This window comes from Arachis stenosperma, chromosome 4 (assembly GCF_014773155.1).
Source record: "Arachis stenosperma cultivar V10309 chromosome 4, arast.V10309.gnm1.PFL2, whole genome shotgun sequence".
Lineage (NCBI taxonomy): Eukaryota > Viridiplantae > Streptophyta > Magnoliopsida > Fabales > Fabaceae > Arachis > Arachis stenosperma.
The window spans coordinates 131,136,371-131,161,523 of record NC_080380.1 but is presented as its reverse complement, the minus strand read 5'-3'; the positions used below and the strand labels follow the sequence as shown (position 1 = coordinate 131,161,523).

The 25,153-nt window shown below is 34.8% G+C and overlaps 3 protein-coding genes across 3 annotated transcripts; 2 read left to right on the top strand and 1 right to left on the bottom strand.

Annotated features, from left to right (window-relative positions):
- Positions 1-5,057: 5,057 nt before the first annotated feature.
- LOC130973000 (probable protein S-acyltransferase 14) lies at positions 5,058-9,080 on the top strand. The gene is made up of 7 exons (XM_057897363.1): positions 5,058-5,511; positions 5,892-6,111; positions 6,207-6,298; positions 6,878-7,001; positions 7,088-7,173; positions 7,783-7,848; positions 8,423-9,080. Exons 1-7 carry the CDS (start codon positions 5,296-5,298, stop codon positions 8,546-8,548), a joined length of 930 nt encoding a protein of 309 aa, XP_057753346.1. The 5' UTR covers positions 5,058-5,295; the 3' UTR covers positions 8,549-9,080.
- Positions 9,081-11,812: 2,732 nt separating this feature from the next.
- LOC130974989 (probable galacturonosyltransferase 7) lies at positions 11,813-19,206 on the top strand. Its single transcript, XM_057899824.1, has 10 exons — positions 11,813-12,101; positions 12,898-12,929; positions 13,050-13,109; positions 13,461-13,520; positions 14,815-14,890; positions 14,976-15,028; positions 15,653-15,954; positions 16,872-17,223; positions 17,319-17,849; positions 18,135-19,206. Exons 1-10 carry the CDS (start codon positions 11,933-11,935, stop codon positions 18,408-18,410), a joined length of 1,911 nt encoding a protein of 636 aa, XP_057755807.1. The 5' UTR covers positions 11,813-11,932; the 3' UTR covers positions 18,411-19,206.
- Positions 19,207-20,179: 973 nt separating this feature from the next.
- LOC130973643 (protein SCARECROW) lies at positions 20,180-24,013 on the bottom strand. The gene is made up of 2 exons (XM_057898263.1): positions 21,854-24,013; positions 20,180-21,018 (listed from the first exon to the last, which is right to left on the bottom strand). Exons 1-2 carry the CDS (start codon positions 23,917-23,919, stop codon positions 20,562-20,564), a joined length of 2,523 nt encoding a protein of 840 aa, XP_057754246.1. The 5' UTR covers positions 23,920-24,013; the 3' UTR covers positions 20,180-20,561.
- Positions 24,014-25,153: the final 1,140 nt, after the last annotated feature.

The window sequence follows — 25,153 nt, the reverse complement described above, 5'->3', positions numbered from 1 at the left end:
ATAAGCTCAGTCTGTATGCACCTCTCTTCTTCACCTGCTGAATGTATATCTTTGAAGATATGAAAGACCTGTTGCTCATTATGCACTCTAAGCACTAATTTACCTTCTTTCACATCAATTAGAGCTCTCGCAGTGGCTAGGAATGATCTTCCTAGGATTATAGAGGCATTCTCATCCTCCCCTGTGTCAAGAATCACAAAATCTGCTGGGAAGAAGAACTTACCTACTTTGACCAAGATATTCTCTACTAATTCATATGCAGGCTTTATAGATTTGTCTGCCATCTGTAATACTATCCTTGTGGGTTGTGCCTCTTGAATTTGCAACTTCTGTATCACAGACAAGGGCATTAAATTTATGCTTGCCCCCAGATCACATAGGGCTTTTTCAAAAGTGGTACTCCCAATGGTACATGGAATTTGAAAGCTCCTTGGATCTGGCATCTTGGCAAGTTATTCTGAATGATGGCACTACATTCCTTAGTCAGGACCACTGTCTCATCTCCTTTTAAAGGCTTCTTCTTTGACAACAGCTCCTTCATGAATTTGATATAGAGAGGCATTTGCTCCAAAACCTCAGCAAAAGGAATATTGATTTGCAACTTTCTGAAGACTTCTAAGAATTTTGAAAACTGCTTGTCCCTGGTCTCCTTTTGAAGCCTCTGAGGATGTGGCATTTTAGGCTTGTACTCAGGCGCCTTAGGCAATTTAAGATAAGTGTCAAGTCTGAGAATGGGTTGTCCGCACGCTTTGGAGGGACGTGCTATACTTCTTCCTTCTTCTCCTCTAGAGCTTCTTTTTCAACTGGCTCCTCATTAACTTGTACTTCCGTACTTGCCACTTGTCCACTTATCAAGTTGATAGCCTTGCATTCCTCTCTTGGATTTGGAATTGTGTTACTAGGAATATTAGTGGTCCTCTGATCAATTTCATTCACTTTTGTGGCTAATTGACCCATCTGAATCTCCAAGTTCTTGATTGATGCTCTGATTTCCTATCTAAAACTTGCCAATATTGCTTCCAAATTATTGTTCTGCTAGGGTTGAGAAGTTGCTTGCTGAGATGACTGAAACTAGTGGTTATTAAAATTATTCTGTTGAAAACTACCCTGAGAATTATTATTAAAATTTTGTGACCTCTGAGGTTGCTCTCTACCCAAAATTTGGGTGATTTCTCCACCCCTGATTGTAGGTCTTAGAATAAGGATCATTATTGGGATTTCTAGGAGCACTCTCCATGTAGTTGACCTGTTCAAAAGAAAATTGAGCATAATCATAATTATCATTTTGCATAAAATTACCTGTCATTTCATAAGGGACCTCTTTATGTGCATTCTGAGTGTTGACAGCTGAAACTTGCATTCCACTCAACTGTTGAGTAATTAGATTTATTTGCTAAGACAAAAGCTTGTTCTGAGCAAGAAGAGCATCAACAACTTCTACTTCCAAAACGCCTCTCTTCTGAGGAGCCTTAGAGTTCACAGGATTCCTGTTAGATGAGTATAAATTTTGGTTGCTAGCAACCAACTCAATAAGCTCAATAGTTTTTTTCGGTGTCTTCTTCATGTGCAATGAACCACCTGCAGAATTATCTAAGCACATCTTGGATATTTCACCTAAGCCTTCATAAAAGATATCTAGTTGGGTCCATTTAGAGAACATGTCCAGAGGGCATTGCCTGGTCAGCAGCTTGTACCTCTCCTAAGCTTCATAGAGGGTCTCACCATCCTTCTGTCTGAAGGTCTGGACCTCCACCTTAAGCATAGTCAGCTTCTTTGGTGGAAAAAATTTAGTAAAAAACCTAGTGACAACCTTATCCCAAGTATCCAAACCCTCATTGGGTTGAGAATCTAGCCACAGCTTTGCTCTGTCCCTCAAGGCAAATGGGAAGAGCATAAGTTTGTACACCTCAGGGTTCACCCCATTAGTTTTCACAGTATCACAAATCTGCAGAAAATTAGAGATAAACTGATTGGGATCTTCCTGAGAAAGGCCATGATACTGACAGTTTTGTTGCACCAAAGTGACTAGTTGTGGCTTTAGCTCAAAGTTGTTTGCAACTATAGGAGGCACCACAATACTCTTGCCATAAAGGTCTGCATTAGGAGCAATGTAAGAGCCAAGCACTATTCTAAGTTGCTCATTCTCATTTAGATTTACCACATTGGCATTAGCAGCATTATTATGATCCATAGTGGACTCTGCAGCTTTGTACAGTCTTGCTTGTTGCAAACGCCACCTGAAGGTCCTCTCAAGTTCAGGATCAAAATCAAGGGGCTCTTTACTTCTGTTCCTGCTCATAAACAAACAGAAAATAAAGGAAAGTAGGAATCTCTACGTCAGAGTGCAGAGAATTTTTAGTAAAGTAACCTGTGTAAAAGAAATAAAATAAAACAACTAAACAATTAAAGTAGTAGAATTTCAAAAATTATAAGCAAAATGGGAATGAAAATTTTGAACTTTATATATAAAAATATAAAGAGAAATAAAAATAATTAGGTGACACCAAACTTAATTTTAGGAATTAAGGAAAAATAAACATATGATGCAATTTTTTTTAATTAAAGACCAAAATAAAATAAAACTAATAAAATATAGAAATAAAAAATAATGAATGGAAAGAAAAAAAATGAAACGAAAAGAAAATGAAAGTAGAAAGAAAAAAAAGAACTAATGGAAGTTGAAAAAAATAAAAAATGTAGTTAAAGAAAGAAAATAAAAAAATTGAACGAGGACAGGGGGAGGGGAGCAAGATACTAACGAAGAAAAGAAAAGGGAATAAAAAAAATAAAAAACGGAAAATAAAAATTAATAATGCAAAAAAAAACTAATTAAAGAAAAAATTATCTAATCTAAGTAATTAAATAACGAGTAGTTGCTAATCATTATCAATTTCTGGCAACGGCGCCAAAAACTTGGTATGAAATTTATAATTTACAAATTAACCGGTAAGTGTATCGGGTCATACCAAGTAGTACCTCAAGTGAATGAGGGTTGATCCCATGAGAATTGATGGACTAAGTAACAATGGTTGATTAAATTACTTAGTTAGGCAAACAGAAAATGGTGTTTGAAGGTTCAAAAGCATTAACAGTAAGTTCAGAATAATAGAAAGCAAGCAGTAAATTGGTGTGAATAAGATATGTAGAAACAGTTAAGGCTTCAGAGTTATCTATTTTTCAGATTGACTTTTCTTACTAACTATGTTAATCATGCAAGATTTAATTCATGGCAAACTATATGTGAGTAAACCCTAATTCTTTACACCTTTTTAGTCTCCTCTAAAATTCATCAACCGTCAATTCCTTGGTCACTTAATTACAATTAGAAGATGAAATTCAATTCTAGTTTATATGTCACAAAAACCCTAATTACCCAAATATAAGAGGATTATATGTCACATATCTCATTAAGTCCAGATAATTAGAAGTTTAGGAGAAATTGTTTTCAACATGTTATTCAAGTAAAGAGCTTTTTCAAGTTATATAAGAACTCAATTAGAACAAGGATCATACTTCTGTTCCACCCAAATTCATAAAATAAAGAACGAAAACAATTCTTGAATTATAAGTCAGCCCATAAATTAAAATAGAAAAATAATAATATCAATCCATACAATAGACAGAGCTCCTAACCTTAACAGTGGAGGTTTAGTTGCTCATGGCTCAAAGAGAAAACTAGGATTCGTAAAAATTGTAATTTTCAGAATGAGGTAGAAAAGAAGAGAAGAGCCCAAAGGGCTAATTCTTTTTCCCTTTTATATCTAATCCTAATTAATGTAAATTATATTTCCTAAAAACTAAATAATATCTTTTCCTATTTAAAATAATTTTAAAGCTTAATCAGAATAAATAATAATTTTCATAGGCCTTCAAGTGTAGCGTGGGGATCATGTGGGTTATTAGGATCCACGCTGAACTTGAAAATTCTCAAATTCAGCATGGATGAGGCAGTATGTCCCTTTTGTGCATTCCTTGAGTGCACGCTGAACTTGGGAATTCCCAAGTTCAGCGTGGATGATGTGTGCTTCTTCCTTTGTGCGTTGGACTCCACGCTGAACTTGAGAAAGCTCAAGTTCAGCGTGGAGGAGGCAGAGTGAAATGGAAGAAAAGAGTATACTATTATATATTGTTGGAAAGCTCTGAAAGTTAAATTTCCAATGCTGTTGAAATCATGTCAATTGGACCTCTATAACTCAAGTTATTTTTGTTTGAGTGCAAGGAGGTTGGGGTTGACAGCATCATTCGCTTTCTTCCTTTTCTGCTACAAAATTTCGTCAAATCCATCCAAATGCTACCTGAAATAAACAGAAATTGTGATACAACTCAAAGTAGCATTCATAGTGGTTAAAGGTAATTAAATCTTGATTAAACTCAACAATTTGAATACAAATTCACTAAGAAAAGATAGAGAAGATGCTCACGCATCACCTGCGACGAAGGCAGGAGACAAGACCGGTGACGGTGGCTTCGATTTTTGAAGCGCAAATGGTGGTGGCTAGACGGACGTTGCGTCGCTGCCTTTGAAGCTCGAAGTTGGGACGGTGGCGGTGGCTGGACGGACTTGTGTCAGCGGTTTCAATGAGGTGGAGACGAATTGGGATTGAAGTCTGGACTGTTGCTTCGCGTTGTGGAAGTTGGAGAGTAAAGGGAAGAGGGGTTAGGGAATATAGGGTTGCCCATCCTTGCACGACGAAACGCAATCATTTTTGTTAAAATTCAAAAACCGACTGGGTCACAGTTCAGTTCGACCGATCGATTTCCTGCCGGTTCAACAGTCCAATGTCGATTTTCAAATTTGTTGGTTTTTTTGTTTGAATTATATTTAGCAATGGTTTATGGTTTAACTGGTTTGACCGACCAATTCAAACCGGTTTTCAAAATCTTGAATAAAATAAAATGAATAATAAAATAATAATTTATAAAATATAAAATTAAATAAAATATAAAATATATTATTTAATTATTTAATTTATAAAATTAATTAATTAAATAATATTTATTTTATTACATCATTTAATGATCCACATATTTTGGGACATCAAAACCGAAGCCTTAATTACTAGTTAATTTTCCCGAACCCTTTAACCCACACAAGAGAGAAGAGAAGATACACAGCGCAAGCAAAAACTCGCGTACCGCGTGTGTTTCTTCCCTTCTTCTGACGAAACCACCGGTCCTCTTGCCCCCCGCTGCGTCGCCGTTATGCTTCTCTGATCCGCAAATTACTTTTTTTTAGCTGAATTGAAGTGTAGTGTAGGGTTCTTCTGTTCAAAAAAAAAAAAAAAAAATCAAAAGATGCATAGATCTGGTGCTTTCATGGCTTGGAACGTGTTCAAGTTCTGCACTTCTCTGCGTGGACTTGGCTCTGTTATGATCCTCTTGGTCCTTGGGGTCGTTGGTGTTTCCTATTATGCGGTTGTGTTGACTAATTTTGGACCTGCTTTGTATAATTCCGGTGGCATTGCTTCTCTTTCTTCTTCCCTCGCTGTGTTGATCTTGTTTCATTCTTTGGTATGCTAGAAAAACTAATTAACATTGATTTTTTTGTTCTGCAGTTTAGCATATTAGGCATTTGATTATTGAATTTGATTTGAATTGTGTTGTGTATCAGTTGAAATTTAGCTTGTCACTTAAACTGTTTTGATTATGATTCTGAATTGTGAATTTTCAAATGCTTGAGTTTACTAGGGAGTTTGAAGTAGTTGGAATTTTTTCCCTAACTTAATTGGGAACTCTTACTCTTTGGCCTTTTTATCAAATTCAGGAGTGCAGTTTCTCTAAATAATTGGAATAATTAATTAGAGGCTAATCACTGGTTGTTTACTTGTGTCTTTTACTGTGTGGACTGAATGGTGGTGATAGTTCTGAAGTTTCATTGTGTGATTATGCAGCTGGTTATGTTATTGTGGTGTTACTTTGCTGTTGTGTTTACGGATCCGGGTATTGTACCGCCTAACTGGAGGCCTGTAGTTGATGAAGAGAGAGGAGAGGCTGACCCATTAAATGGGGTAGAATTAAGTAATTTGCAATCTGATCCTTCAAACCAGCTGATCCGGTATTGCCGGAAGTGTAGTCAGCCTAAGCCAGCTCGATGCCATCATTGCTCTGTTTGTGAGTTTTGACATGTGAAAGTTTCTGTTTTTTGTATTTCCACATTGAAGCTAGTGAATATAAGTTTGTTCCTTCTGTTGTCTGATTGATACCAGGTGGGCGTTGTGTGCTGAAGATGGACCACCATTGTATCTGGGTAGTCAACTGTGTCGGTGCTCTAAATTACAAGTATTTCATTCTATTCTTGGTATGGAACAAGTAATCTAGAAAAATCCTAATTTCTTTACTTTTAACATCCTGACTTCTGAGATAATAATAATATGATGTCCATTATATTGTGTACATTTTCATAGATGATTTTTGTTATTTATAGAGCTTCTGGTTCTTGGGTGGTTGTGCATTGCTTATGTTTGGCATGGTTGTAGAAACTTGCCTTTCTTTTTTCTACTTAAAATATCTTTCTCTGCTATTGAATATTTGAAATGCAGATCAACTTTATTCATATTGACTTGGATGGTACTCATTTTGTGGATTGTCATGTTGATATTCATATACATTTTGATAGTGGTACATTGAAGTGGAACTTGTGTTTTTGTGACAGTATAGAGTTGGTACCTTAAAAGCACTCTTGACAATTGAGATGAATAATGGTTTAGGCTTAATTTATGTTGTCAGATTATTTGAGCATAGTAAGCTTTATATTCTTTCGACCTGTCCTATTACTATAACCATAAAATGAATGGCTTTGAAGTTGTTGCATAATTTTTAAGCTCCTGGTATCAAATGTCTTATAGTAATTATATTATTATCTTACATCTTATTGCAGTTTTACACCTTTCTTGAGACTACTCTTGTGACTATATCATTACTGCCATATTTCATAGCATTCTTTACTGATGAAGAAATTCCTGGAACACCTGGCACACTTGCCACAACTTTCCTTACTTTTGGTAGAGTTTTCAATTTTAAAACATGCTTTCTGATTTAGCTGTTCATTTTGTGTTTGAATTTTATAACACTGTTGAATTAATTGCAGTTTTGAATCTGGCCTTTTCGTTGAGTGTCTTCGGATTTCTAATCATGCACCTATCACTAGTAGCTGCAAATACAACTACTATTGAGGTAAAGTTTTGCATGTTTCATGAGTTTTGTTCCCTCTTTAACTTTGGATATCTAAACCCTAAACTTATGAACTTGTTTGCACTACTGGGGTCTTATTCCTTTCTTGGGAAAGTAATCCCTTTCGTTCTTCTGGTCTTTTACCCAGAATAAAGTAATAAACTATTTAGCTAGATGACAATATCTGTCTGTGTTTCGTTCCACTTTTGTAGAATTGATTTTGAAGAAAAGTGATCTATATTTGGTAGCTTTTCTAGAAGTGATTTTGACAAAAAGTAAAAATTTGTTACTTCTCCATGTTCAATTCTAGAGGTATGAATTGATTTTGGAGGTCATGAATCACAACATAAAAAGGCAAATTTTATTCTGATGTCCCAAAATCAGTTCTAGAAGCTCGCAATGGAAAAAAGCTAGCACATTCAAAGTTGTGAATCTTTGAAGCTGCATGAACTAGCCATTTTGACAAAGATAAATGCCATTTGGGTGTCTGTGCACCTATGAATTGCTTATTGTGAAAATATTCCTGTCTTTCTTCTTTGTAGTTTTTGGAAATTCTGATCGTTATTAGAGGATAATGGGTACTAACACAGTTCTTTTTCTTGTTGTGAGAAGGCATACGAGAAGAAAACTACTCCAAAATGGCGTTATGACCTTGGTACTAGAAAAAATTTTGAACAGGTCTTTGCATCTTATTCTTTTATCATACTGGGCACTGTTTATTTTTAATTTCTTTTTTAGATTTATTTTAGGTTGATTTTAAATTGATACCCCAAAAAATAAATTCTTTGATAATTAGTTTTAGCTCATGTTTTAATGTTCACATTCACAAATCTCACACTAATTAATCCAATGGCACCAGAACAAACTGTGGAGAAAGCATTCCAAATTAGCTAAAAAGGTACTGATATATAGATAATAGTTTAAGGTTATAAAAATGGCAGGGACTGAAAAGTTATGCTATCTTCTCGATAGGAATAATATAGGATATTGCTGCATCAGGAACAAACTTGCAGGTATACCTGGATATGTGGAAATAGGAAATTATGATGCTCCCCCTCCCAAAATTATAGCTGATGATGAAAACATTTGTCAACATGACATGGAGTTTTATATTTCCTACTGACCTAATTATATATTTTTTATTCTATGTTTTATATACATGATGGCTAGAGCTCCTCAGCCTATCAATATTAATTTAGAATCTTGAAGCTTCTACATTCTGATCTATATTTATGATGGTGCTTGGAACCAGGTTTTTGGGACAGACAAGAGATACTGGTTTATCCCTGCTTATGCGGAAGAAGATATACGAAGGATGCCAGCTCTTCAGGGTCTTGAGTATCCATTAAGACCCGACTTCGACTCCCAAGAGTGCTGAGAGCTAACATTGCCACAGCTTGTAAATAATCTGATCTCATAGGCGGCAATTTGTTTGTACAGGTATGATCAATGTTGTTCTTTTGCGAGGGGCTCTTGTCCGAATTTCAGATGAAGGTTTTGACCTGTAAATGTATTCAATTCCCGGAAATGATATAGCTTTCTCAGTTTGGATTACGAACAATTAGTGTACTAGACTTTTTCTGGGTGAGGGGATCTGGAGAGGGTAGACGTGTTAAAAAATATCCTTGTAACAGGATTAGGAACTGTATGATGAGGATTCTTCTGTTGTTCAATTTTTCTTTTTCTTTTTTACTAGTTATTGGTCATACACATTTTTTAATTTTTTCTTCTGAGTCATTGTTGTAAATATCTGCAAACATGATACATAAGGTAATAAAAAAAGATCCGTGTGTAAACAGTCTCACTGTGAATATGATATATAATAGGGTTCAATGACGTTGATTGATCCATATAGCCGTCCAGCTAATGGAATAAGATTTTGTTATTGTTGTTTTTGTTGTAAATAATTAAATATCTTCCATTCACGAGTCATTTACCCCATGTGTTTGTTGACTTTGTCAAGCTCTCTTGGTCTCCCCTTCCTTTTTTTTCCCTTTATTTTTTATTTTTTGTAAGGGTTAATTTTTGTTTTCTCCATGGTCTTGTCCTCTCTCTCTCTCTCTCTCAATGAATGAGATCTCCATGAAACACAAAATATTGACTCCATGAAAGAGGGTGAAAGAATGCCTTAAAATAAATTCCATTAATAGAATGCTCCTTATCCATGTTCCAAAAGAAAGCTATTTGACAAGACTCAAGAGTGTACGATCTATATTTCATTTAGTAAACCAATCGTGCAAGTATCAGTTTTCTTTGGGTATGATTTGGATTGAACAAAATTGTGTCATTAATAGGTAATGATTTATGGCTTGACCAAATTCAATATGACATTACACTAGTAAGGAGTAACATAATGCAGTGATTGTTTACCTAATGAGAAGTAAGTTTTAGAATTTAAACTATAAAGTTGTCCAATTAAATACACGACTAACGACTTTCTTATCGTTAGCGAGATTTTATGTTTTCTTGGTATAGTGGATGGAAACTCAATCCAGTAACATTGACTTGCTAAATTCCCATAGTTAGTACTAAGAAACAATGACTTGGGTAGGCATTTATTGTTGCTCTTCAAGTAATTAAAAGTAGTAAGTAGTGAAAATGTCTCAAAGTTGAAATTGATTATAATCATTGATGTCTTAAGAGTGTCAAAATATGCCAACGAACTATAACTCAGATGGCATAATTTTTTCATACTCATTTTATACTAAAATTAATTTGTTATAATCTTGTTTTATACTTTTTTTAGTATATTTTTTTATATTATATAATATTTTTTCTAGTATCTTATTTTAGTATGCTATAATTCTTTATTATTATAATAAAAATTAATATTTATTTATTTATTAACTTAAAAATAACATAAAAATTGATAAGTTAAGTACTCTTTTTATTACAAAAATTTTTTATTAGTATTTATATAGGTTGATTTTGTATTAAATTTAATAGTCCAAATTTTATTTATAGATAGATCAAAACAGACTCATTCGAATTACTTAGACATCACGTTCTACTAGTAATTCGAATGAAGCTTCTTCGAATTATGCTTTTGTAATTCGAAGCAAGTAGCTTCGAATTACCTATACACAAAGCTTGGGCATAATTCGAACTATATTGTTTCGAATTATGTAGGATTGTAATTCGAGACAAGTTGCTTCGAATTACATTAAAATATGTTTTGGTTGATTGATGAATCAGATCTCTGTTTGGCTGATTTGTGTAACAAGATCCTTTCCTTGGCTTAAATACGTTTTTTACCCGTCAAAATATGTAACGAACTATAACTCAGATGACATAGTTTTTCCATATTCATCTAGAGATCATGAGTTTGAGCCTCAATTCTATTTTTGGCTAAAAAAAATGTCAAAATACTTTTATAGGTACATATACTCTGCGGTTTACATCACCAAGGTATCTCTTCCATCAAAAGAGAAGTGCTGGTTGAATCTCATTTGGATCAGCTATACATCAGATCTTTGAGTCATACACGAACAACACTAAAAATTTTATATTGGCATGTTTTAAGATTTTGGAATTTTGTTAATGAAAAAGTTTCAAAAATGTAATATTCTAAAAAATTAGGGACTACTTTCTCAATTATTTTTATTAAGGACTAATTTATCCAAGACAATAAATTTTAGAGACCAATTTGAGATATCATTAAAAAAGTATTAGAACAAAAATATTACAAAAGGTATAATAAACAGCATTCTTAAAGAGAACAACAAAAATGAAAAAATCACAAATTTCAATAAGAAAAAGAAAATTAAAATATTTATAAAATATAAAAAATAATTACAAAATCAGTCATTATATATTTATGTATATTTATACATGTTATATATTTTTTTTTTGAACAACTAACTACTAAAATAATCATAATTTTTTTAGAGAATACTCAAATATTTTTACAATGAAATAATCAAATATTTTATGAATATTAAAAGACACCTACTAATATAATTTTGTATTTTTGTTTATATTTTGATTATAAATATAAACTTTATTATAATGGTGAAGTTAATTTTATCATATTATTTGTGAAATTTGATTATAAATATGAGTATAAAAAAATTATTTGTTTTATACATATTTTTATATAATAGCTGATAATTAATTTTTAATATTTACGTAGCATGATTTTAAAATAGTATGGTTATGACTAGAAAAATAAATAACAAATTAGTGTAAACTATTTAGATTTTCAAATCCTTATGAAAACAAAAGACAAGAAGATAATTATTAAGTTCGGATTTTAGTGGTTCAATAATAATATAAAAAAAAATTATCTCATGGACCCAAATCTATGTTTATTTAATATTTATGAGGTAAGGCAGACACAGAGAGTTGGAGGCATAGCAAATGATTGATAAGGCATAAGGGTGAGGTGGAGGTGAATTGAAAGTGAGAGTGCCCAATTGGAACCATGTTGGTTACTTTCATTCTAGATGTGTGCTTCGGATTCATTACATCAATTAATGATTATGCTAAACTAAATTCGCCACTTGTGATTATAGTTTATATTACTGCTACACTCATACACTCTTGATTAATTATTTTATTTATATTTACTAATTAATTAATTAAGAAAAGAAGAAAAAGAAGTCATTAGCAAAAAGAAATTAAAAAAAATAATAAGAAAAATAAAAAGCTCATCAAGAGAGAGAAACACGCACAGAGGAGGAGAAGAAGAAGAAGAGAGTAAAGGGAAGGAAGAAGCACGGAAAGAGAGGAACACAAACAGGAACACGCAAACACGAAGAAGATGAAGAGCGGTGGTGGAGGTGGTGCCATGGGCGCGGTTCCTTCTTACTCAGTTCCGGCGAAGAGGCGGTGGCGAGGGTTCGTGATTGCGGTTCTCGGCCTCGTCATTCTCTCCATGCTCGTCCCACTCGTCTTCCTCCTCGGCCTCCACAACGGTTTCCACTCTTCCGGTAACACTCTCACTCTCTCTTCTCTTGATCCATTCCAAACTCGCCGAGATCCGTTACATTCTCTCTCCTCTCTCTCTTCCCCGCATTCATTGTTCCCGCGAGATCCGCACCGATCTCACTTCGCAAAATGCAATGCACTCTAGATCCAACTCCTTTCTATTCTGATTCCAGAAGCTTGTATGTGTGTTCGTGATTGTGTTGTCTTGGCGTAGCGGAATTCCAGGCTTTAACTTTGTGTCTCTCTGAGTTTTGATGAACTATAATGTAGATCCAACTTTTTTTATGGTTCCCAAACTGTGATGCGTCTTCGTAATTATGTGTCTTAGTGTAGTGGAATTTGAAACTTTAGGTGTAAATGTTAGCGGTAATCTTGAATTAACTAGCTTGTAACTTCAGTGTGTTATGATACTGCACATCGTTCGCAAATGCAGTGTACTGCAGATCCAACGTTTGGTTCTACTTTGGAAACTATAATGTGTGTATATGATTATGTATCTTACAGTAGTGGAATTTGACACTGTAGGCTTTTAGTTTCAATTTGTTGGTGCTAAACTGTTTTTATGTGGGTGTGTTAGCGGAATTTACTGGTTCATAAGTGTTAGCGGAATTTACTTGTCTGTGTTATGACAATGTGAATCGTTTAGAAGTGCTGTATAATATGTATCCGACCTTTTCTTGTACCTGTAAAGCTCTATTTGTTTGGAATGGTTTTTGTTGGATCATGGTTATAATTATGGAACTTCCACTCAAAAAGATGTGGCCTGCCTGATTTTTTTATTTTTTTATTTTTTTGCAGGGTATATATATGAACAGAGAGGTTCTCCATCGGTAAGCATTTAAATGTAGCTTTGATTCATTTGATATAAACAGTTTTTTCTAGGTGATGCTTGATTTTGTTGTTGATGCTGATGTGTTTTTTGCCTTCTTGTCCGTGGTTATTCAAACCAGAGTAAGGGTCTTGAAAGCTTCGATCGGCATGATTCCAGCCATAACCGCAATCGAACTGAGGTATATTCAACATTTGTCTAGCAATCTTCTTTGGAACATCATAGGTCATTGTGGCCGTTTTTTTTTATTGTGGTCAACGGGTTACAGATGTTCCCTACTTATTAATGTGGGGCAAGTAGTTTTAAGATTTCATTTATCATGGACGTGTATTAATTGAATGATGGGGCATTTTCTAGAGTGAAGAAAATGGGGGAACAATTAATCTTTTTCTTAGGATAATAATGAAGTCCAAACTAATGTATAGCCGGTGCATAACCTGAAGAACTTTTAACAAAGACATCCAAAACATATGATATTGGTTATCCCCATGAATTCCAAATGAATGTTATGTTTCTTTAATTTCTTTTGTAGGGAGATCAATCGAAGCATGTGGAGGAACTAATCACAAAGTTTGAGCCAACACTTCCAAAGGTTCTCTGCATAATACTCTGGTGGTTAAATTTTATACTTCTTAATTCAGAGCATTTAAGGATAAAATATTGAGTATAAATGATCGATTTCCTCATATATACCTGTTCATGAATGAGAAGTATTTATTTGTGTATTTTTAGTGGGGACAGGCTTGGAGGTTAATGATGTTTACCAACTGTTCCAAAGCATAGTGTATACCCAGTGTTTCACCACATTTGCCAAATAAAACTTTCCATGAAAATTGGACACCTTGAAAAGATAGAGTTTTAATTGTTTCAGAAATAGGTCTACGCAACACACATTTTATGAGAAAGAATAACATAAGGGCGAGAAGCCTACAAACTTGAAACTGCTGGCAAGATAAACGACTTGATAATAGAGAACCAAAGGTTTTATTAATTAATGCATCTAAAATGATGGTCATCTTAAGGTTTATTTTACCGATTTATCTTAGTTGAGAAGATTAGTAACATCAGAATTAGGTAACTTTTAGGAGCTAAGGACAAGTGAATGTATGTTTCTCGAAATTGAGCTTACTTTTAAAGTTTGACTCTGTTCTTTTAGTTTTATGTTGATTTTTGGGTCTCATTGCTGAAGGATATGGTTAAGATAGTCATCTTATGCATAGGAGCATTTCTTCCCCTCGAGCTAGGTTTTGGGTAGAGTTAGGTTCACAAACTTAAGATAGTATTAGAGTTTATCTTGTGATTGATATTTTATTCTGGAGCCGGCCTCAAATGTCCAATCTTATGAACTTTACATTCTAGATGTCTAGTCTTAGGCACAAGGGGGTTGTTATGCTTGCATAGCTTAAGGATATCACTCCTCCAGGGAATGAGTTTTTGCAGATAAATGTTACCCCTACTCATGAGGTTCGCGAAAAATTTCTAAATTATTATATTTAAATTTTATTTTGGCATCCTTATTTTTTGGGTTGGTGTTAGGTTATTTTTTCTTCTTTTCGTTCTATTTTACTGGATATGTAAGATGAATTACAAGCTACGATTTAGATAGGATCTAAACTAATTAATATCATAATATTAGTCGACCTAATATCTTCTATTCTTCCTAAAGTCTACTTCAACCTTTTAAGTTCTCCAGAGAAACAAGACTTATTTATCCCTTGACCATAATATAATTGGGGAATATAAATGCACTGCTTTGTCTATGCAATCCTTGTTTTTGGGCCTTGGTAATAAAAGTATTAGAAGGAAACAGAGTACAAAGACCATAAGAATCCTCCGAAACCAGATATTTTGGTTGCATTATTGATTATCATTTGCAATTGCTTCAGGATGTTCTCAAGAATTATCCTCGAGAAGACAAGAATGGCACCATCAATAGGGTCTCCAGTGATGATAAACATAAAGGTATCATTCAGTTTTATGTAATTGACTGCTCAGGTGATATTTCACTTCTATTTCATCTTCTTTTCTAATCTAAAGTTCTTTTCAGGATTTAATGTTCCACCACCTATTGTTGTTCGGCAATCTCCTCTGACTTCAAGTGTACGCATACAATACTATCCTTTGTATAAAACTTTGAACACTGATTTATTGATTGCTCAAGATAGTTAATCCACAACCACAACCATCCCCCCCCCCCCCCCCCCCCCAAAAGATAGTTAATCCACAACCACAACCACAACCACAACCATCCCTCCCTCCCCCCCAAAAAACAAAAACAATTCCCTTGTTTGACAAAAGAAGAATGTCATTGAGATGAAGAGACAAGTATACAAAAAGGTTGGGGGAGAAAAGATTCTATTTTCAAGATGAAAACTAACTGGTGAAAAAAGAAAAATCAATAGAGTGAAGCGTTCCAACCGATAAAGATGTCTCAGGAAAATCTCTTGAAAAGATCACGTGCTTTACACAGAAGGAAAAGAAATCCAGTAAACTAATGATTCCTTGGAATAGATTAATTTAAAACACTAATTTATTCATCATATTTATACACATAATATAGCTTGAGTACTGCTGTACAAAAACATTACAGCTGGTAAAAGACCAACCTGATAAGTGATAACACTCAGAAGCTAAGTTAAATAACTAAAAACACAACGGCCTGACAAACTTCTTCATAACTTATTATTTATACAGCTAGTTTGACTGATTTAAATTCTGCAACAGAATGCTATAGCTGGCCACATGAATCAAGTCACACCCGTTAAAACAACCCCGGCTGATGAAAGTGGAAAGTCTTGTGAGCTCACATTTGGTAGCTATTGCCTGTGGCAAAAACAACATAAAGAAGTTATGAAAGATGCCATGATTAAGAAATTGAAAGACCAACTATTTGTGGCTAGAGCTTACTATCCGAGCATTGCAAAACTCCCCGCACAAGACAAATTGTCTCGAGAAATGAAACAAAATATACAAGATCTGGAGCATGTGCTTAGTGAATCCACTACAGATGCTGATCTTCCACCACTGTAAGCTGTTATTCTTTTGTGGTATTTCTTTTCTCTACCGGTTTAATTACCTGGGTTGCATTCTACTTGATCAGTTATTGGAATACGATGTTTGCACATGTATAAAATTTGAACTTAAATCAAATAGCAGCAGAAGAAATATTGATAGTCATGATTGTATCAGCACGCTTGACTAGAAAAGAGAACGATGCAAATTGGCAAAGAAAACAAAAATAACTAAATACTATGTTTTGAAGTTATGGAAAATGTATGCCAATCCCTTTTTCACCAGAAAAAGAAGCACCATTATACATATTATGAATGGAACATCAAAATGGATGCCAAAAATATCATCCCATCCCATTGCAAATGAAGTTGACATTTGGAAGGAAATTATTAAATTTTCTAGGTTACCTGTCCAACCAAGTGATCAACGAAGCACATCAGCAACAAGATTTGTGTTTCTTTTTGACAACCAAAACTGAATCTAGTGAGGAGAAAATAATGTAAAATCATAGGGCAAAACTTCTGCTCTCAAAACATAACTAAAAGCTGGTTTGTATACCTGCATTCATTTCTATCAGCTTTTTACACTTTTATGTAAATTTTGTTCTACTATAAGTCGTTTGAATATTAGTATTTGCAATTTGAATCATGTGCTTCAGTAAACATGCTAGCAATTGTATGTCGTGAATCCATGATAGTGATTCTTTATCACCAACATATGATTCCCTTGCCTATTGCTGGGTTGGGCTAGTATATTATTCTGGAAACCATTGTATCTTTGGGTTTAATATGCCCCCCTTTTTTGCATTGTACCTGAAGCTATTGCTGTGGAACTTACCTTTCTGGATCGAATTCTCCTTTCTCCTTTAGTGTTCTTTCCTTTATGAATTGCTCTAAGATCACAATAAATTTTATGTGGTATTTTGTTACAGCATTGAGAACAAGTCACAGAAGATGGAAATTACAATAACTAAAGCTAAAACAGTCCCAGTGGATTGCAATAATGTTGACAAGAAATTGAGACAAATATATGACTTGACTGAGGATGAAGCGAACTTCCACATGAAACAGAGTGCTTACCTGTATAAACTTAATGTCCAGACAACACCAAAAAGTCTTCACTGCCTGGCGCTGAAACTAACTGTTGAGTACTTCAAATCTTCACCTGAAGAAAGGGCTGATAAAGAAAAGTTTACAGATTCTTCATTGCACCATTATGTTATTTTCTCTACCAATGTACTTGCAGCATCCATAGTTATCAACTCCACTTCAATTCATTCCCAAGTATGTTATGTTTCTTTTCATGCATCGTTATCTTGGATTCATCAATTTCAGCAGTTGTAATTTTAGTTTCCCTTGTTGCTGAACAAATGTTTCAGGAAAGCTGGAAGCAAGTTTTTCATGTGGTGACTGATGGTCAAAATTATTATGCAATGAAGCTCTGGTTCTTGAGGAACAAGTATAAGGATGCTGCCATTGAAGTATTGAATTTCGAGCATCTTGATCTCGATAACCAAAATGGGGATCCATTGCAACTGTCCTTGCCTGAGGAATTCCGTGTTTCTTTTCGCACTGCTGATAACCAGATTAGAACAGAATACTTCTCAATTTTTTCTCATTCACATTATTTACTTCCTGATATATTCAGCAATTTGAAGAAAGTTGTGGTACTGGATGATGATGTTGTTATTCAGCAAGACCTGTCATCTCTGTGGAACCAAGACATGGGGGAAAAGGTTAATGGTGCAGTGCAATTCTGCTCGGTTAGGCTTGGTCAGCTGAAAAGTTATCTGGGTAAGAACGATTACAACCAAGATTCCTGTGCTTGGATGTCGGGGTTGAACATAATTGACCTAGTGAAGTGGAGAGAGCTTAGTCTTACACAAACATACCAAAGGTTGATAAAAGAGGTAAGTATTTGAGTTCATTGGATTTGCACTGCAATATTTTCTTTTACTACTGCTGCAGAAAATAGTAGTATTGGAAATAGTTAAATGAATATAGGAATTGTTAGGGTAATTGTATGAGTATTAAGCAAACGTTTTACCAGACTTAAATCCGTTGGAGTGACTTAACCAACTTACTAGTTTCTTTCTATTATTTATCCATGGTTGTCCTTAATCAATATATTCATTGAAGTATGTTGCTCTCTGAGCATTTTACGTTACTGATTTTTGTTTTATTTCCTCTGATAGTTGAGTGCACAAGAAGGATCAACCAATTCTATTGCATGGCGTGCAAGTTTACTCACTTTTGATAATAAAATATATCCACTCAAAGATTGGGTTCTGTCTGGACTGGGTCATGATTATGCAATTGATGCAAATTCCATTAAGACAGCTCCAGTGCTACACTACAATGGGAAAATGAAACCTTGGCTAGATCTGGGAATTCCAAATTATAAGAGCTATTGGAAGGTGTTTATCAACAAAGAAAACCAATTCTTAAGTGAGTGCAATGTGTATTCATAATACGCCATGGTCAAGGCTTGAATGTTTTGGAGATTGTAGGGGTGAGCTCTTAAGGAGCAGGAAAGATGATATGCCTGTGCTTTGGGTGCTCAAATTTTTTCCAATGTAGCTTTTCCAAGGGGGTGTTTTGAAAGAAGTGAAGTGATAGTGTTGGTGAGCTTAACAAAACAGGTTATGAAATTAACCATTCAAATAAGAACCTGGAAGCTTCACTTGATTTTCTGGCAGAATTGAGCACCCCTCACAGTTTTCAAGATAGTTAAATTGGTTTGATGTTGAGGTTTTATCTGATCTTACTGTGCTGGTAGGCAAGTATGGAGAGGTATACATGAGCAAGGCATTGGTCCATGAAAAAAAAAAATAACTCAAAATATAAAGACAGTGCAATTGTTTGTTTTAAGATTTAGTATCCTGAATGATGTAAATTATTCTTAGCCGGGAAACAAGTAGAACTATCCCTCCTAGTTCCTTGGATTTCAAATTTTTTTTTTCCTAAGGTTTGTTATTATTTGATTACAAGAATGTTGTCCAACAGCTTTTATAAGAAAAATGATACAGTAACAATTTTGTCCTCTAGTTGAAGTTCAGCATTGCTGATCTTTGCTATTCAGTTGTGTCTATTATACTGCATCAGTGACAGTTGCTTTTCATAACTTGTACGAGACAGGGTAGGTAAATAGTAATATAATGTGAATCTTAAAAGTTGCATGAGTTGCACCTTTCGGGATGCACGTTGGGAAGTCAGAAACTTAACGTGGTTTGATAAATATGTAAGAGGGAGGAATTCTTTCTTGGATGGCACTGTAGCTAGAAAATAGAAATGTATGACATGGATTAGATTTTTTAACATTTGTTTAATGAAGTTTCACGCATGTGGAAGAGATTTTTTCTCTCTTCTACTTTTGGATTTCTTGCGTCTTAGTTTCAATTCAAATATTCTTTTTGCTTCCATTTTGTTTTTAAATTGAATTTATCCTTTGTTCAAAAAAATAATTTGAATTTATCATGGCTACCTTTTAACACCTAATCCTATAACGTATATACAAACAAAATTTATTTTCCAGTGAACCAAAAAAGAAAGATTTGGATTTTTTAAATTTTGAATTTTATTTTAGAGAATAAAGTATGATTTTTTACTATTTATTTTATAAGTGGGACCAAGAATAAAAGATTACATTTTACTCTCTAAAGTACAAATTCAAAATTTAGAAGCTCCAAATACAAAAAAGAAATATTCACAAACAAATACTTGAGTATTAATTACCAGCACCTAAAGTCACCTAATTTTGTAGCCATTATATGAAAGTTAAATTCTCAATTATTTGCCAAATAAGCTAAGTTGCCTTTATTTATAAGTCCAAGAAACTGAAATATGAATATTAAAATTCAAAATCGTATTTGTTTATAAGATATGGATAAAAATATTTTTTATTAAAATTTTTTATGTGAAATAAAAAATAAATTAAATTAATTTTTATTATTTATTTTATTTTATATTTAGTTTGTAATTAAATAAAATATAAAATTATTAATTTTTGTGTTATATACTTATATTATCAGTATCGTGTTTTATGCTGTAGTTAAAACCAAATGCAGCTTTAAAAGTCAATGGACAATTCAAGACCTAAGAATGCGCTCCAATATGTGGGAATACGCGGTTAGGAAGCCACTAAATCACTGTTACTTTCAAACTGAACAACCGAAGATAGTCAAAATCAGAATGCATTAGTAACAACTACACTACTAATCGACAACATTATGGCTAGCTATATGGGTACCCATAAAATCAAAATGTCATAGTAACACCCTTCTCAGTTCTCACTTGTCACAGTAAAATAATATTGAGATAAATTCTATGATGTTCTCCAAAACAGAGAGAAATGTCTTGCTTTGTATTATTAAATGTATACCATAGGAACCTACTTGGATGATTAATTGATTACTACCTCCGTACTATCTAACTACATTTTCTTTTTTCCTTCTTTGCAGTGATGGTACACATTTAGCAAGAAAAGTCTCCCACTTTAGGAACACCATCTACCAAATATCTCTTTTTTAAATTAACGACCATAGAGATGGATGCTACATATAGGATTAGAATCAGAAAATGACATGACCATAGAAAAAAAAAAAAAAAACTATGGAGAAACATTAACTATGATGATGAGCCATTGCAGTGGTATAGGGTGGTCTCCAAGCTGAAGCAGTGAGCAAACAAAGATCCTTCCAACCAAGTTTAAGAATACCATTGTCCTCCACCAAAGTGTACCCTTCAGAAGGGAACATACCAAGTAACAAACTTGCTTGTGTAGCAGCATTACCAGCTAGTGATATGCCTCTAAATCCACATTGTTGAAGCTTCTCCCTCCAGTTATGAAACTTTGGTTCACCAGTCCTTGATGGACCCCCAACAGCTAGAACATTCCGAATCTCCCTTGAGAGTAGTTGCTGCTCCACCACATGTCTCTCCTCACTCTCTTCTCCATAGCTTGAACCAAGGGAGTCAAATAGTGCTGAGTAGTAGTGTATGGCTTCCACAAACCTTCCCAAGAATGAACCTGTGTTGCTTAGGTCTTGCTCTACCACTGTTATCACCTTAGGTGCCAACCTGCATGATATTGTAATAATGTCACTCAATCATATAATCACAAGTCACATGCAATGGAATAAAAGATCAGAATTCTTTACCATTTATCAATTAGTAAATAATAGATAGTATATACTATATGGTATATGGTAATAGAAAGCATTTAAAACTTACCATATAATAATATACTCAAGTAACATGTGACATGCAATGTAGCAACAAAATTATTTGCAAGGTAGTATCAAAATAGTATATAATGTTCACTATTAGTAAATCATACACGACATCAAAATCTTAGAAAGCTTACTATATACATATTATGCAGTTATTTATGTCCATTAATGTGTACGTAGCGAAATTCCACAAGTCATCATCATTGGTCTCAAATTTTTTTACCTTAGGAAGGGAAAAAAAGCAGACATAAAGTGACTACTAGACCCTAAAGTTTGAAAAAAGAAGCTAATGTTTTTGGGAAATCTTTCACGAAAAGTACTATTCCACATGTACTCAAACTCACAACTACCTAGCTAGCACAAACACACATCAGCTACCTCTGAATCATAGCAAATCATATGAGAAATCATATATAATTCTCTAAAATAATACTACATAAACCAAAATAAAATATTTAACAAAAACAATATATATATAATAAAATTAAATATTTTGGTAAAACATTAACGTACTAGACGTCCAGCTTAAAAAGCAATAAAAGAACAAAATAATCTCTCGGGCATAGCCAATAATAAGCAAGAAGAAAAAAGATCAACCAACATTTCCATAATCCATGCAATAATGAATAATGAATAAATGAGATGAGAGCATGGAACAAAAAGAGAAGAAAAAGATGAATTACCTCTGCAAAAGCCACAAAGTGTTTGTGTCCGAACCAGTAACATCATAAAGAGAATGCTGCAACCAATGAACAGCAACAGCCTCAGCCTTACTAACATTAAGCCTCTCAGGATCAACGTTCCCAACCTTCTCCGCAACGCCAAAGAATTCAAACGGAAGGCCAAGCTTATTGGCGAAATCCGATAACCGCTTTCCAGTGGCCTCGAGCGCTTCCATGGAGGTTCCAAGGCCCGTGAGCCTCACGTAAGGAGGCCCACCGGGCCTGGAAGCCAGAATATGGAAGAGGCCAGGCCACTGGAGGCCTTGCATTATATCTAGATCTATGATGTGAACCCTTTCTTCTCTCTCGAACGCTTCTTGAATGGCTTGGTTGGCGGTGAAGTGGGAGAACTTGACGAAGGGGCTGATTCCGTTGAAGACTTGGAAAGCGGAAGCCACTTTCTGGCTGTGAGGAACGATTGGCAGCGTTGCGTAGATTCCGAGGCAAGAGCTGACCAGCCTTGCGGATATGGCTTCCGAGAAATACGCTGCCACGCGTTGCGCTGATGTGCCGAACGGCGTCGACAGTTGAGAAATTTCTAGAAGCATCTTGTTCGCGTCTTCTAGATTCTCCGCTGAAACTGCTTCTGCGCACTGGAGGAGTAGTGTGAGGAGGTGCAAGCCTTCTTCGTCTTTCTTCTTCTGTTGATTCATCTCCTCCGTTTTCTTTCTCGTTAGCACCGCCATTTCTGTGGCCGTGGCGGTGCTCGTGGTGGTTGCCGGTGCTGTAACAAGATCTTCTTCGGGTTTCTCTTGTTGCGGTGGCTGTGGCGGCGGCGGTGGCGGTGGCGGTGATGGTAAAGTATTGGCCAACGAAACTGAATTGTTGTTGTTAGAATCTAACGGCGTTGGCGGTACTACAGGCCAGTACTGATTCAAAGATGAATCTTGAAAATGCATAGCACCGTAAGCATGCATGTTTGAAGTATTTGTTTGCTTCATAACCGGAGTTTTGTTTTGTGGAGGCGGTGGTGGCGGTGGTGCTGAGGGCACGGCGGCGGAGGAGGAGTCAGAAGTGAGGAGGCGGAGCCTGTACTCAAGAAGCATGGCCAAGTTTGGGTTGCAAGGGTATATAATCTCCCTGACGTTGTTGATGAGCTGAGGGATTGAGACACTATTAGAGCTGTGAATTAGATCCTTCAATATTCCATCGATCCAATTAGAAGCGGCTGAGCTTTCATCCATGGAAGAAGGCGAAGAAGTAACAACCTCAACAATATTTGCAGAGTTGTTCCTTATGTTTCTCTGCGATTGTGAAGATGGAAAGAGTGGCAGACCGGAGAATCCGCAAACTGCAGGTGATGTTGTGTTTTGATTGTTGTCAAGTAGGATTTCTTGATTGAAGTGTTGAGCGTAGTTTGGAGCCGAAACGGTTATGGTTGTGGAGGGTATTGAGGGCGAGGAAGAATTGACGGTGTTGATGAGATTGGTGGAAGAAGAAGATGATGATGACGAAGATGATGAAAGAGAAGGTAGCATCATAGTGGAGTAGTTGGTTGTGAGCGTCACAATGGGGTAATTTGGAATAGTAACGTTATCTCTTGATATAACATCACTAATACTATTACTATTATTGTTATTATTAATATTATTATTGTTATTGTTATTATTATTATAAGGATAGTTACAATTACTACCTGTACCAACTGGGGAGCCCTTTTGAATGAAAGAGGAGGTGTTGATGTTGTTGGTGGTTCTACGAGGAAACCTAGGATACTCAGAAATGGTGGTGGTGGTGGTGGTGTTGGTTATGGAAGGGTGAAGTTCCATCTCAGAAGCCATTCTTTTTCTCACTAATTTCCTCTCACAATGAGGCTGATTCATGAAGCCACTAGTACCATGGAGAAGAAGCATGTGTTGTTGTTGTTGTTGTTCTTCACCGGCGCTGATGTTGCTGGAAGCACTGGTGAGAGGGCTACTACCACTTCCGGCAGCAGCAGCACCGTTGGTGGTGGTGGTGGTGGTGCTGACATTCCCATCTTCGGCAGTGTTGTTACTGGCACCAGTGAACAAAGCACAAGCAGCCATGTCTGGGGTACCAAATAAGATAGAGAAGAGAGAAGAGAATCAGAATAGAGTGATGATAGGCTCTATCTTCATATCCTGCTAGTGTGTCTATGTATGTATGCACTATGCACATCAACAATTGTATGTGTAATGTGTGCCTTCAAATAATTAACCCCAAAAGCGTACTATACAGTAGCATATGGTTAAACAAACAAATCACATGTCTCTTTCCTTTTCTCTATATATTTAAAAACAAACAATATTATATTCGCTATTTTATCTATATATTTTTTTACTTTTAGTTTAAAAGATGATGAAAAATGAAGAAAAAATTATATTATAGAAAATGATATATAAAAAATAATATAAATATTATTTTTTAATTATTTTCTCACTATTTTTATACTATTATTTTATTATATTTATTATTCTATTGTCACCCTAGGGCCTCTAATTTTTGGAGCAAAGAATCTAGCAGCACATGTTAAAAATGCAAAAATAGTTCTTTCAATTAAAAAAAAAAGTTAAAAATTTTAAGATTTTAAACAACTTATTTTATTTTATTTATCTATTAAATGTCTACAAATTAATAAAAATTAAATAATCATACTTGACTATGAATATTATTATATTATTGATAAATGTAACTTTTAGAATTGTATATTTTAAAAATATTCGAAATAAACCCTATTAAATTAATTATTGTTCCTGTAACATTTGTATATTATCATAATTCAATTATTATTTCTAATTTGAAAGGGGGCACATCCCAAATTACAAACAGATAACGTTGTTAAGATTGGGACAGTGAATGTGTGTGTGAGACTTATAGGATTCTTTTCTCTCTCACTAGTGTAGTTACAATCTCTTAACACGGTTCTCTATGCCTTTTGCCTTTTGGATGGATCTGTGATCCATGTCTCTGTCTAGCATTCCCATGGTGGTGCAAAGCAAGGGGAGGGTGAGAATGTGAGTGTGAATGTGTGTGTGTGCATGTGTGTTGGGAGAGAAAGAGAATACAATAACGCAACACTGTGCCTACGGCGGCTAGCTATTCGTCTTTGTGCATCTTGATCTTATTTATTTATATGGTCCTATAACCATGTTATTCTCTTTTCTCTCTTCTTTCTTTTCTTTAGAGACTCATCGTGAATAGCCAGCCCTAAGCTAAGCATCTTCTTTTGTATTTTTTTTATTGGATCTTTACCATTTTCATTTCACAACATGATGCTTATCAATACTAGCTGCCTAACCA

What these genes read in the sequence shown, in the direction of transcription:
- LOC130973000 (XM_057897363.1), top strand. Translation starts at nt 5,296, where the DNA reads ATGCATAGATCTGGTGCTTTCATGGCTTGGAACGTGTTCAAGTTCTGC. An exon ending in TGATCTTGTTTCATTCTTTG is followed by an intron (nt 5,512 to 5,891) that starts GTATGCTAGAAA and finishes GTGATTATGCAG; the next exon opens with CTGGTTATGTTATTGTGGTG. An exon ending in AGTATTTCATTCTATTCTTG is followed by an intron (nt 6,299 to 6,877) that starts GTATGGAACAAG and finishes ATCTTATTGCAG; the next exon opens with TTTTACACCTTTCTTGAGAC.
- LOC130974989 (XM_057899824.1), top strand. Translation starts at nt 11,933, where the DNA reads ATGAAGAGCGGTGGTGGAGGTGGTGCCATGGGCGCGGTTCCTTCTTAC. An exon ending in AACAGAGAGGTTCTCCATCG is followed by an intron (nt 12,930 to 13,049) that starts GTAAGCATTTAA and finishes TATTCAAACCAG; the next exon opens with AGTAAGGGTCTTGAAAGCTT. An exon ending in CCACTTCAATTCATTCCCAA is followed by an intron (nt 17,224 to 17,318) that starts GTATGTTATGTT and finishes CAAATGTTTCAG; the next exon opens with GAAAGCTGGAAGCAAGTTTT.
- LOC130973643 (XM_057898263.1), bottom strand. Translation starts at nt 23,919, where the DNA reads ATGGCTGCTTGTGCTTTGTTCACTGGTGCCAGTAACAACACTGCCGAA. An exon ending in ACTTTGTGGCTTTTGCAGAG is followed by an intron (nt 21,019 to 21,853) that starts GTAATTCATCTT and finishes AATATCATGCAG; the next exon opens with GTTGGCACCTAAGGTGATAA.